This window comes from Xenopus laevis, chromosome 2L (genome assembly GCF_017654675.1).
Source record: "Xenopus laevis strain J_2021 chromosome 2L, Xenopus_laevis_v10.1, whole genome shotgun sequence".
NCBI classification, from domain to species: domain Eukaryota; kingdom Metazoa; phylum Chordata; class Amphibia; order Anura; family Pipidae; genus Xenopus; species Xenopus laevis.
In genome coordinates, this window is record NC_054373.1 from 34,326,763 (window position 1) to 34,340,728 (window position 13,966).

Sequence of the window (13,966 nt, forward strand, 5' to 3'; positions counted from 1 at the left end):
TCTTGTGTCTCTCTGAAGCAGCTGTGGCAGGGAGGTTGCCAGCTCTTTAAGCTTTTCTAATTTGATAAATTTCTTTTCTTCGGTCCTGCTGAGCAGAATCCCCGATGTCTTACTGGTGTGCAGGTTGAATTTTCCTTGACCCGCACCTGAGCCCTCCCAACCCTAACCAGACCCCTCTATTTATAGACCTGCGCCAGCCCAGCGGTGATGTCATGAAAGGGGCAGGGCTGGCAGTGTGAGATCGCTGGCAGGGAGAGGGGAAGGGACCCGAAGATTTCTTTGTGGTAGCTGGCCCAAGCCTGCCTCACTCGTGGGTTTCGGGCCGGCCCACTCATCACTACCGAGTTTCATTAAAGACAGCTGTTACTGATACAATAGTTGCTAACATCCCACTGAGGAAAGCAATTGAAAAAAGTCTTTCTGGTGAACAATCTGAAAATAACTAAACAACAAAAAAAAAAACTGGCCAGCTTGGCACATGGAATCTAGTCCTGAGCCTTGGGATCCTTCAAGTCTATTTTGTCTGTAAAGCTCCTATTGCTTTCCTTTAATATTTTTCTTATATTCACAGAAAATAATAATAATAATAGAACAATAAATGTAGCCTTTTTTTCCCCAAGGCTACAAACGGATGGAATGTGTCCATGCAGTTATATTACTCACATGGAAAGGTTTTTGAGCAAAACTTGTATCTGTAACATGCTCTATGGATGTACAGGTATAGAAATCCAAACAATGGAAGGATTGGAAAACCACAGGTCCCAAGCATTCTGGATAATAGGTCCCATAATAGGACCTATATTGCAAATGCACATAAAATACAATAGTTGTGGTTATAAAGTACATCTATAAATACAAGGCTTGATAAAGGACTGGGCAGGCCTGAACTATTGCTTGTTTGAGTGTAAATAAATTAAAAGTGGTTAAGTTACCCTTGCACCTGACTGCAAGAAGTGTGTTTGCCATTGTGCAGCACCTCATTACTGTTCCCAATAGCGTTGAAGACAGTATCATCTAGCATCACTTTTTCCATGCATTTTTGCATATAGATTGCCTTCTCTTTTATAACAAGTTGAATTTCAAACACTGGAAAGTGACACAGGCTAGAGTAACAATGATTGTTCCCAGTTTAGACAACTTTGACCCATTTCCTGATGTTACAGCTTATTTCAGATCTGAGACCACATAAATGTTCACTTGTTGTATAGGATGTTTTATGATCACTTACAAATGTAAATGATGCATTTTCACACAAATCTGCTCCATGTTTGCACACAGGCTGATATTGTGCCTTATCAGTGCAAATGCATCAAGAAGAAGATCGGTTTTGGATTGGCTTTTTCTCTGCCTGTATCTACACAATCAGAGAAACGGCCTAAAACGCAAACAAAAACTGGGTTTCCAAAAACGGAGGGTTTGTTTATGCAACACATACAACAAATACAGAGAGAAATGTCAATCTCCATGCTGGAAATAACACGAACATCAGTGTTAATTGTAATTGATTCCAATTTGTCTTTTCTTAATGGCCTTTAAAGTAAATATATTTGCACTTTAAGAATGGTTTTTAAATGGAATCCGTTCTACATACTGTACCTCTGCTTGCAATGTGTCCATTAATTGTTCTTTCACACAAAGCAGATGGTCTCTGATTTTACTCGCTTCTGAGGATGAATCTGATATCTCTTTACCCATTTTCGACAGTGTATCGTTGGCCGTCGCCTTTGTTGACTGAAGTTCTTCCTTTAGTTTACTCAGCTCACTCCTGTATAAGAGGAAGTTTATGTTTCCACTTATATATAAAGTACGCATACTTGGATGTAGCAAATATAAAAGTTGCAGAAAAGCAAAATCTGATTACAAAAGAGTCACTTCTAATGAACAATTTGGCCCATAAATGCATGGATAGATTGTATATTAAAGGTAGGGTTGCCACCTGGCCGGTATTTTTTCTGGCCTGGCCGTTAAAAAGGATGATTGATCCCAATGTTATTAATAGGGAAAAAAAGAAACCTATAGGAAGGCCGGAATTTTTTTTCAGAAAAGGTGGCAACCCTAATTAAAGGGGTGGTTGACTTTTAGTAATATTTAGCCTATTTTTCAGCAGCAGCTCGATAACAATAAAATTGTAGCTCTACAGAACAACTTTTCTCTGGCTGCTGAGGCCAGAGTAAGGCAAATAATGAAACTATGAAACAAAATGGCCAGTTTGCAACACATTAAAAGTCAACATAAAGGTGAACTACCTCTTTAAAAGGGAGACTATTTCCTACACTGAAATCCATTTGTACTAGGACTAAATTTTTTAGATTGAATTATAACATTTTACATAACGCAAGGGGAACTTTAGCCTCAGATCTATTATATACAATAAGAGGCAATATGCTCCGACACCCCAGATCCCCTTTCAAAAGTCGACTGTAGTAGATTTAATTAAAAAAATTGTCTGTACATGTATGGGATCAGTTGGCCGGAAAATTGTTATCCAGAATATTCGGAATTACGAAAAGGCCATCAACCCTTAGACTCAATTTTATCCAAATAATCCAAATTTAAAAATGATTACCTTTTTCCTCTGTAATAATAAAACAGTAGCTTGTACTTGTTTCAAACTAAGATATAATTAATCCTTATTGAAGGCAAAGCCATAATTAATCCTTATTGAAGGCAAAGCCAGTCTATTTGGGCTTATTTAATGTTTACATGATCTTCTAGTAGACAAGGTATGAAGATCCAAACTACGGAAAACCCCAGGTCCCGAGCCTTTTGGATAACAGATCCTATTCCTGAATTGACAAAATGCTACCATTTGCCACCTAGTGGTAGATATGAAGCTAGCATCCTAGAAGGAGAATTCCTACAGTTCAGGAGCTGAATAGCTAAAGGCAGGAGCTGCCTGAAAGGACAACTAGTATTGTGCTGTGTTTCTGGAAACACTGGATCTGGAATGCATATTGAACTTAGATAACTGCCTGCACACCATCAATACAAAAAAAAATATATCTATTACTTGGTTTCAAAGTAAAATTTTACATTGTACAATGAATTATTTGCAATGCATAGTAAAAGAAACTACACCACACAAATCATGACATATGCCTTTAATTCACAGAAGAAGGGGCCTTCCTTTTCACACTAATCCAGTCTGCTCATATGTACCAGAGCTGGACCAAACCATCTGATTTATGGTGGTTCACAGACCATATATCAAAGGACTTGGTCCAAAAAGACAAATATATAAAACTACAACAAACATAGTCCCTTTTTTTATATTTATTTACTGTTACTGCAAAGCCATTTTTCTCTAGCTAGGATTGGTTAGACAACCTATTTGTAAGTCTGCCCATACACAACTTGCCCAGTTTATAGGTCCATTCCATCAGCCTGACCAACAATTGAGCAGGTGATAAAATCCTGATTTGGTGATCGATCACAGTATGATTCCATTGCTGACCAGGGAAAACGAATATCAGACCAATTTGGTCCAGGATGTGGGTGGCCAAGGCAGGCAAAGATTGCTTGTTGACGACCTTGCCAAATTAGAGGATCTCACAGTGTATTGTTTGACAAGCTTTAAGCTCCCCATAGACGCGACGATTCTTCTTGCCGAACAACCAATTTTAGGGAAGTCCGACCGATCCTTCGAAATTATCGTGCAGTTAGTGGGATTCGAATGATCGTACATCTTACGATTTTTCGGCCGACATCTGTCAGGAAATTGATCGGCCAGGTCAAAAAATCTTTGTTGGTCCCAGTGCAATCTCTCTATGTTTGCAGGGCCAAGCAGGCAGCTCCCCTTTGTTTTCCTGGCAAATTGGTCTTTTTAGTTGATGGTAAATTCATACGGTCGTACGATCGTTCTGAGAAGATCGTGGTCTCATTTTTCCTTCTCTGAGGGCAGAAGCTGGACGGAAAAAAACTTCTGTCTACTACCAGTTAGGCACAAAGGCCTTTTACAGCACACGTTCATTGTAATTAAATATTTTTGCAAATTGTATACATCCTGTGTATTAAGATTTTTAAAGGAGAGTTACAGAGGCATTTTATTGCCAATAGATTACCGGTAGCTGCAATAGTGCAAGCTAGAATGCTATATTTATTCTGTAGAATGTTTTTATCATACCCGAGTAAAAAGCTCTAGAAGCTCTGTTTGTTTAGGATAGCAGCTGCAGTATTAGCTTGGTGTGACATCACTTCCTGCCCGAGTCTCTCCCTGCTCCCTTATAGCTCTGGGCTCAGATTACAGCAGAGAAGGGAGGGAGGGGAGCAAACTGAGCATGCTCAAGCCCTAGCCCTGGAGGTTCAGGCTGAAAACAGGAAGTCTGATACAGAAGCCCATGTGTACACAATAGAAGGAAAGAAATGTGGTGTTTCTTTCAACAGAGGACTCAGAGCAGCATTACTTTGAGGGTTTACTGGTACATTTAGGTGGACCTTTCTGATAAGGCTTGTTTAAATGTTAACATTTCTTTCTCCTTTAATGCAAATAATACCCAAATAACCAGTTTTCTGGTCATCTCTTTTATTAGACTATTATTTATTAATGTTGCATGCATCATATCTTAATATCGTACAGCAGAGCAGGTGTGTTCTAAAAAAAAAAAAAAACCACTATACACAAGTGATAAACATTTAAAAACTGAGCCAGCCTAACAAAACTTGAAATCAGATTTCGACACTAAATTAAAAAATGAAAGTGGGCATAAAGGAAAGAAGCTTACTGTAATTCGCTGATGGTGTCCTTCTGAGTCTCACACTGCAGGTTTCTTTCACGTAAGGCAAAGAGATTTTTCTTCAGCTGTGACTCTGTTTCTGCGACCTGCTCAAACCACACATGGTTCTCTTGCTCAAGGAACTAGTTAACAGAAAGGATACACTAGGAGAATGCACCTGAGGGTATGTGGCACTAGCCTAAGACACAGAGGGAAACTATGGGAGGTGATAAGGGAACTTGAGGGCAAGTTATCTTTAGACCCAGAGGCTACTTTCAGCAATGCAAAAACTTAAAAAAACATCAATAAACGCTGAAACGTTAAAGGGGTTGTTCACCTTCAAACAATTACTTGGTTTCAGATAGATCACCAGAAATAACGACTTTTTCCAATTACTTTCTATGTGTGACGGTTTTTCTAATATTGAAGTGTAAAGTGTCATTTTTCACCTTCTAAAGCAGCTCTGGGAGGGGGTCGCCGATCCTGTAAACTGTTCAAAATGGATACATTTAGTTGATACATTTCTTATCTTTGTCCCTGCTGAGCAGAATCTCTAGGTTTCATTAAAGGCAGCTGTTAGACTTGATACAATAGTTGCTAATACTCCAGAGATGCTGCTGAGAAATGTATCAATAAAATGTTGCAAAATTGTAACCATTTAGAGTCTGCACCTGAATTACTGAGCTGCCAGACTCAAACACCAGAGACATGAACATTCAAATTTAAACTTTGGATTTTGGATAAAACCTAAAAAAAAATAAATAATGGAAAATAATTTCTGGGGAACAATCTAAAAACAACTGAATTGAAAAAAAAAAGTGTTTGGAAGGTGAACAACCCCTTTAAAGGGATTCTGTCATGCTTTTGATGGTGTAGTTTTTATTTCTAAATTACACTGTTTTCACTGCAAATAATTCAGTCTACAAAATAAAATTTAGTTCCGGAACCAGCAAGTGTATTTTTTTTTTGGTTGTAATATTGGCGTGTAGGCAGCAATCTCAGGTCATTTGCCTGGTTATGTGCTTTTAGAAAGAGCCAGCACTTTAGGATTTACTGCTTTCCGTCAGGCTGTTTCACCTAATCAATGGAATGGAATGTGTCGCAGTGGGACCTGGATTTTTACTTTTGAGTGCGTTTCTTAGGGAGCTGCTATCTGGTTACCTTCCCATTGTTCTGTTAGGCTGCTGGGGGGGGGGAAAGGGAGGGGTGATATCACTCCAACTTGCAGTACAGCAGTAAAGAGTGACTGAGGTTTATCAGAGCACAAGTCACATGACTGGGGCAGCTGGGAAACTGACAATATGTCTAGCCCCATGTCAGATTTCAAAATTAAATAAAAAAAAAAAAATCTGTTTGCTCTTTTGAGAAATGGATTTCAGTGCAGAAGTCTGCTGGGACAGCACTATTAACTGATGTGTTTAAAAACAAATCCCATGACAGCATCCCTTTAACAATAAGATAGACATCCAGATTTTCATTATGTCCATTAGAAAATGAAAATGGGAGTGTATAGGGGGCCTTTAAGTGATTTAATTTTATGTTATAAATCCTTTACCAGCACACTGACCTCAATGCTCTCTTTGTAAGCTGCAGCCTGGGATGTGTGGTGCATTTGAAGCTCTTGTATCTTTATCTGTAGAGCCGCTTTCTGTTGTAAAGCCTCTGACAGTTCCTGCTCCAACCTAGATATTGAAAAGACCCATTTAAATGCATGATATAATAAAAGAAACGAGTTTCCCACATTGTCTCAGAGTCCATGTGGGCATGCGGTGCCAGTTTAATAGTTTATGCTCGGCCTTTGTGTTTAAATAATAGTCTGCGTTTAGGTTACATAAGTTAGAAGAGATTTGCAAACTCTTCCATTCACAGGCAGAGGTGATGGGTGAATCACCTCTGCCTCTCTACATATAAATAGAGAGCAAGTGTGTCTAATGGGGGGACTGGCTACAAGAGTTTAGTGGACTGGCTGCTGAAATGGAAAGGAAATAGAGCACAGAGGCAAAAACAGGCTTACTGCTACAGCCCTAACTCAAACATATATCACAATACTACTTTGCATAGATTCTGCCAATAATGGAGTAAGCAAGTATTGTGTGAGAGTCAGGAAGTTTGACAAAAACACTTAAAGGGCATGTAAAGTCTAAAATAGAATAAGGCTAGAAATGCTGTATTTTGTATACTAAATATAAACATGAACTTACTGCACCACAAGCCTAATCAAACAAATAATTTATGCTTTCAAAGTTGGCTACAGGGGGTCACCATCTTGTAACTTTGTTAAACATCTTTGCAAGACTAAGACTGTGCACATGCTCAGTGTGGTCTGGGCTGCTTAGGGATCGTCATAAACAAAGCTACTTGAGTTCTGCATGGCTGGGAAGACGGGGGCTCCCCCTGCTGTTCATAAGTTTGATTGTTTCCCTGCTCAGCAGTTAGGGACCATCTGACAATTCCTATCCACAGCAGTAAATGAAGGGAGAATTTCACTGCATACAGTCAGATTTCTTATAAAAACGGTACACATTTTTTAATTGAAGTATATTGGAGATAGGTTTCTTTTTCATTAAAGAAAGTAAAAAAGGAGATTTTGTGTACTCACCGTTAAATCTCTCTCTTCAGTCACTTCGGGGACACATGAACAGTGGGTATAGCTGGTACCACTGGGGAAGGACACAAAAATAGATAGAATAAAACTAGCTCCTCCCCTGCCAGCTATACCCCCCAGCAGGGGGCGTTGCCGTTCAGTTTGTACCATAGTCATCATGGATTAAATTCAACTTTTAATTTAACATAATAGCTGAAAAAGTATTTACTAGACCACGTCGGATTAGGATTTGACAGCCCCTATCCAGGGAGGGACGTCCTGTGTCCCCCAAGCGACTGAAGAGAAAGAGATTTAACGGTGAGTACACAAAATCTCCTTTTCTCCAGTGTCAGCTTGGGGGACACAGGAACAGTGGGGACGTGTCAGAGGTTGTAAAAGATGTCAAAAGTGGTAAAATTTTGCAAACAAATCGATCGAAGTCCATGTCGCCGCCTTACACAGCCACTCTGCAGAGGCTTGGTTCCTGAACACCACTGTCGGTAGGTCTTCTAGACTCTATGGTAGGTTCTGGCAGATACGGGTTTCCGAGCTGCTCTCATAGTTCTGACCGCTGCGTCTGAAAAACCGCTTTGTTTTAGAATCATGGCTCGCCGGTTTTGGATGGAGGATCAGCCCCTGTGAGAGGAGATATGCTAGTGGAGGCAGAACCCAGGGTTCATCTATTGACATGTTTAGTAGATCCGAGTACCACGTTCTTCGCAGCCATCTGGGAGCTATGAGGGTTGTCTTATCCTTGCAGCTTTCTGATCATTCATGGAATTAGAGAAGGCGGGGAAAGGCATAGGCCATTCGGAAGTTCCAGTCCGATGTTAGCGCATCAACCCCCTTTGCTAGAGGGTCCTGGTACCGGGTGAAGAAGTTGGATACTGTTCGATTCTGTCGAGTCACCATGAGATCCCCTTCTGGTACTCCCAATCTCTCTATTATGTCTTCGAAGATCTTGTCCTTGAGCGACCATTCGCCTAGATCCAGAGACTGCCTGCTTAGGAAGTCTGCTTCCCAGTTTTGGACTCCTGGAATGTAGATAGCCGACAGCAGAGTCTGATTGTTTTCCGACCAACGGAAGAGGAGCTTTACTTCGTTCAGAGCCCCTCTGCTTCTTGTGCCTCCCTGGTGGTTTATGTAGGCTACTGCCGTCGAGTTGTCTGAATCTTGACAGCTTGGCCCTGCAGCTTCCTCTGCCAGTGCATCAGACCCAATTGAATTGCTTGAATTTCTAATGGGTTGATCGACAGTGTGCTCTCTTCCTTTGACCATAGTCTCTGGGCTATTTGCACTCTAGGACTGCACCCCAACCGAATAGACTTGCTTCTGTTGTGAGGACACGCCACCTTGGGCTTCCGATTGGTCTTCCCTTTGTGAGATTGCCAATCTTCAGCCACCAGTCAGGGATAACCGAGTTCTCCTGGATATGCGAATCGTCTGGAGGAGGGATTTCCTCCAAGACCAAAGGATGTTCCACTGCAATTCCCTGAGGTGGAATTGTGCAAGAGGTACTGCTTCCATTGTCGACACCATTACTCCTAGAACTTTCATGCAGAATCTGGCCGAATGAGTCGGCATTGCTAGCATATCTTTGACTAACGCTTGTAGGCGTAAGATCTTCTCGTGTGGGAGACATACCTTTTGCGCCAGAGTATCGAATTTCATCACGAGAAAAACTGCAGACTGACTGGGAATCAGGGAAGACTTGTTCCTGTTGAGGTACCATCCCAAGTCCTGAAGTCGTCATTGTGAACTGAAGTGCTTGTTGGGTCTCCAGAGCTGATCGAGCCTTTACTAGAAGATCGTCCAGATGTGGGGTGATCAAGATTTCCCTCTTCCTGATCACTGCTGTAGCTGCAGCCATGATCTTCGTGAAGACCCAGGGAGCTGACGTTAGGCCGAATGGCAGAGCTGTGAATTGGTAGTGAATGTTTTGGCAGGCAAAGCGTAAATCTCTGATGTGGAGGGAAAATAGGAACATGCAGGTAATCGTCCTTTATGTCTAGTGACACTAGGAATTCTCCCGGAAGCGTCGCTGCTGACAGAGCGAAGAGAGACTCCCATCTTGAATTTGTGTGGAAGGATACATTTGTTCAATTCCTTGTGGTCCAGAACTGGTCGGAATGACCCATCTTTCTTGGGTACTATGAAAAGGTTGGAGTAGCAACCCATGACTCTTTCTCCGGGTGGTACGGAAATTATCACCTCTGTTTGAAGCAATCTGGAGATGACGGATTGGAATGCGCTTTGTCTTGTTCGCTCCTGAGGGAGTCTGGACATGAAGAAATGTCGGGGCGGCATAGATGAAAACTCCAGGTGATAACCGTGAGACACTATCTCGTGTACCCAAGGGTCCTGGGTGAGGGAGAGCCAGGAAGTTGAGAAATGTTGCAATCTCCCTCCTATGGCCCCGTGGCCCACGCGGGGGGGGGGGGGGGTCGTCATGCTGATGCGGTTTTGTCTGTGGGTTTGGTAAAGGGCTTCCGGCCCTGCCAGACAGTTTTGGACTTGCCGCTCCAGCGGCATCTTCCTGAAGTCGATTGTAGAGTCGGAGATGCTCTTGAATTTTTGTTCTTAAGGCCGCGAAAAACACTTGCCTCTGCGAAAAAAAGAGCGTGTTCGAGGTTGAGGCAGGAGGATGCTCTTGCCCCGGTTGCTTGACTTATCTTATCTAGATCTGGTCCAAATAACAGTTTTACCTTAAAAGGAATGGATGTAAGGGACTTTTTAGACAACATGTCCGCCGACCATAACTTGAGCCATATGGACCATTGAGCAGCAACCGTGAATGCAGATGTTTGACTAATCACTTGTACTGTATTGAGGGAAGCTTCACAAATATAGTCGTTGGCTTCTTTGATCTGAGAAGCCCACAACGAAAGTTCGTTGCGTGGGGTTCCTGCTTGAATGGCCTCCAGTAAGGAGTCTGACCATGGCTGAATGGCCCTGCTGACCCAAGCTGTGGCAAGTGCTGGCTGAAGTGCGGTGCCAGAAGCTGAAAAGGCTAAACGTAGTAGACCCTCCATCTTTTTGTCCATGTCGTCTTTGAAGGACGATGCATCTGGAACTGGTAGGGCAGTATTCTTGGAAAGTTTAGATACTGGTGCGTCTACTGAAGGAGATGTCCATCGTTCTGCCGCTTCCTTGTTAAAAGGATAATTCTTTAGGAAACGTCTGTTAGTTTGAAAACGTCTTTCTGGCTTATCCCATTCTTGCTGAATTATCTGGTCTAACTGAGAATGAGGTGGAAAAACTAGAGACACCTTGTTGTGTCTCTTGAATAGTGATGTAGGTTTTTCAGAGGCATCTTCCGGTTCCTGAAGATGAAGTGTGGTGAGCTCTGAATTAATTAGAGCGTCTACGGATTCAGAGGAATGAGTGTGAGCTTCATCATCCTCCTGGGTCGCTCTGAGATAACTCTCCTTCCGAGAGTACTGGGTCAGGAAGGAAGGGAGAAGTATCACGATAGTCATCGTCACTCTCATCCTCTGAGGGAGAGGGTGGTGCCCTACGTTTGTGTGTTCTGGTCTTAGGGCTCTCGAGGTGAGATAAAAGGATTGAGCCAATATTGGAATTCCAGTAGCCAACTGTGATGCCCACTGAGGGATAACATGTGGATCAGGGGAGGGATCTATGTGAGAAGCCCCTGAAGTTTTAATGGCAGCCAAACTGTAGAGCCTACCTGTACAGCCTACCTGTAGAGAAGGTAGGCAGGCAGTAAGGGGTTAACGGTCCGTCTGCTGTGGCACTCGCCAACCCTGCTGTGTCCTTTGCACAGAATAACTTTGCTTTAAGGCGCAAGGGATTTCAATTTTGGCGGCTTTTGTGAAGAGCGCGGACGGAAGTGCGCAACCCGGAAGTGACGCGCTCCTACCTCGCGTGTAAAGGTAAGCGCGTCAACCGGAGCAGAATAATAATATGTGAGTCAGCTTTTTGAAAACAGCTACCCCTTCACTCCTGACTCCGCTCCCACTAAGAGCCTTCCCCCTGTGTCATGAACAGACACAATCACGACTGCTAGCAGGGGAGAGAGGGGAGGGAGGAATGGAGATGGATGTGCTGCTTAGCAGAGTAACCCCTCCTATGCTGAAGGCAGTGTAGAATGTAAGGATAAGCCTACTGCACTACTCTCGTTTCGCAGACCTTCCAGGCTTTATACAAGTCATCCGGCCAGTCAATTCCGCCACCTGTGGGGGGGAATGTATGATCAAACTGGGTGGTTGGAAGCAATAAACACACTCCAATTAACCCCGGAGACAGTCCAACATTGGGAGATGACCCAAAGAGACCAGCTTCTCAGTGTAGAGGTCCTTGGTCACTCCTGTGATAAGAATTGAAGAAAATATAATAGCAGAAAAAAATTCTGTCCTACCCCTAGAGATCACAACAAAAAAACTGAAAGCCTGCTGGGGGGTATAGCTGGCAGGGGAGGAGCTACTTTTATTTTATCTATTGTTGTGTCCTGCCCCAGTGGTACCAGCTATACCCACTGTTCCTATGTCCCCCAAGCCGACACTGGAGAAATGGGATTTTATTCTTTTTGCCTTTACATGCCCTTTAAAGTGATATGGACACTAAAAAATGTATTTTTAAAAATATGAATCTAGATTAAAAGTTACCAATAGGTCATGCTGATCTTTTTTGCGCATAGCTCTGCCTTTGTAAGTAATTGAAGTTCCTAAACCTGTTTTGCCAACCCGATTGTCCCTTTTTCAGCAGGATTCGGCCGAACTGAATCCGCATATGCAAATTGGGGGGGAAGGTGGAAAAAATTGGAATACATATCTTACGGCAAAATTATAAATAGCATAAAGATAATGTTATAACAGATGTAAAAAAAAACAAAACATTAAGTCCTAAACACATAGACATAAAAGTAGAAAACAGTGAGCACCTTGGCACAGTTTCAGCTGAGAGTTTCTTGTTGTGTTGTTTACTTTCTTGTTCCCTGAAAGAGAATTTCAAACAAGTGTGACATTCCTGGCAATAAAAGAAACCGAACAGACAAACAATCTGTAATTTTACACATTACACCCAAAGAGAAGATATTAAGAAGATTTGTATTTATATTCATCAGTATCTAATATTAGAGCTTCTCACCGAATGGCTGTCTCATTAAGCTCCTTTTCTAGCAGTTTTAAAGATGAATCCATAGCGCTCAGTTCCTCTGTCTTTTCAGAGTTTTCCCGTTTGAGGTGATCATTTTCCGACTGGAGTGTACATATTTGTTCCATCAGGGACGACAGCTCTAAAACACATAATCAGATCTTTTCACAGAATATCATGTTTATTTCCACTTTCTTACAAGCTATTCCAAAACTGCTCTGACAGAATAAATAAGGCAATAATGTGACCTTATTGCACCTCACTACATTAATCGTCCTTAAAAAGACAAATAAACCCCCCCAGGAGTCATCAAATAAATCGGTTGTTAGCCTTCTATCCACAAAATTCTCTATAGGGTCTCAACACAGAAGTCATACAAGCTAATTGTTAGAAATGTTATCATGATAATATAATTGTAATGTTGTTATACTGTTTTTATACAATGTTATTGAAATAGAAGGAAATCCTGATGTACAATCAATATTAACCAACAAATATGTTCCAAAATTCCAAATAAAAACATTTAAAAAAAAATAAAATGACAAATAATGCAATTTCAGAGAATACAAACCTGAACTAAAACGAGTTATTTCTGTTTCCAGCTGAACGCTCTGTGACTTCATATCCTCCAATTGATTGCAAATCTGCGAAGAACAAATAAATCATGGAGCACCAAAAAGTGAAACACTAAAACAGGAGTGGATAAGTAGGTGCTAGCAGAAGACCCCACCTTTATCTGTACGAATGTTGTGGTCACAGCCTCATTGCACCCCTGGTTAATGGTTTAAAATGTAGTGAGCACTTTTTTTTTTTATTATTATAGTTTATACAGGTGCAGTGGCCAGCTCCATGTTGTAGCTCCCATCTACATTCATGTGATCCCAGAGGTGGCCAATAAAAGGTCAACCATATGGGAGTTTTAAACTTTAAAGGACACGTAAAGTCTAAAATAGAATAAGGCTAGAAATGCTGTATTTTGTATACTAAATATAAACTTACTGCACCAAAAGCCTAATCAAACAAATAATTTATGCTTTCAAAGTTGGCACCATCTTGTAACTTTGTTAAACATCTTTGTAAGACTAAGACTGTGCACATGCTCAGTGTGGTCTGGGCTGCTTAGGGATCGTCATAAACAAAGCTGCTTGAGTTCTGCATGGCTGGGAAGTAAGGCGGGGGCTCCCCCTGCTGTTCATAAGTATGATTGTTTCCCTGCTCAGCAGTTAGGGACCATCTGACAATTCCTATCCACAGCAGTAAATGAAGGGAGAATTTCACTGCATACAGTCCGGTTTCTTATAAAAACGGTACACATTTTTTAATTAAAGTATATTGGAGATAGGTTTCTTTTTCATAAAAGAAAGTAAAAATGGGATTTTATTTTGCCTTTACATGCCCTTTAAGGGATACTGTCATGGGAAAAGTTTTTTTTTCAAAACACATCAGTTAATCGTGGTGCTCCAGCAGAATTCTGCCCTGAAATCCATTTCTCAAAAGAGCAAACTGATTTTTTTTATATTTAATTTTGAAATCTGACATGAGGCTAGATATATTGTCA

General features: G+C 41.5%; 1 protein-coding gene across 4 annotated transcripts in view; it reads right to left on the bottom strand.

Moving 5' to 3' along the window:
* Window positions 1-13,966, bottom strand: part of LOC108707956 (sperm-associated antigen 5) — a 46,428-nt gene that overhangs the window by 17,919 nt on the left and 14,543 nt on the right. For all 4 annotated transcript variants that reach the window (XM_018246123.2, XM_018246125.2, XM_018246124.2 and 1 more), the window contains exons 12-17: window positions 12,980-13,052; window positions 12,403-12,550; window positions 12,197-12,250; window positions 6,280-6,394; window positions 4,722-4,855; window positions 1,597-1,765 (exon numbers count right to left, since the gene is read on the bottom strand). In XM_018246123.2, the coding sequence (XP_018101612.1) occupies window positions 1,597-1,765; window positions 4,722-4,855; window positions 6,280-6,394; window positions 12,197-12,250; window positions 12,403-12,550; window positions 12,980-13,052 (693 nt within the window). The remainder of the gene's footprint in view (window positions 1-1,596; window positions 1,766-4,721; window positions 4,856-6,279; window positions 6,395-12,196; window positions 12,251-12,402; window positions 12,551-12,979; window positions 13,053-13,966) is intronic.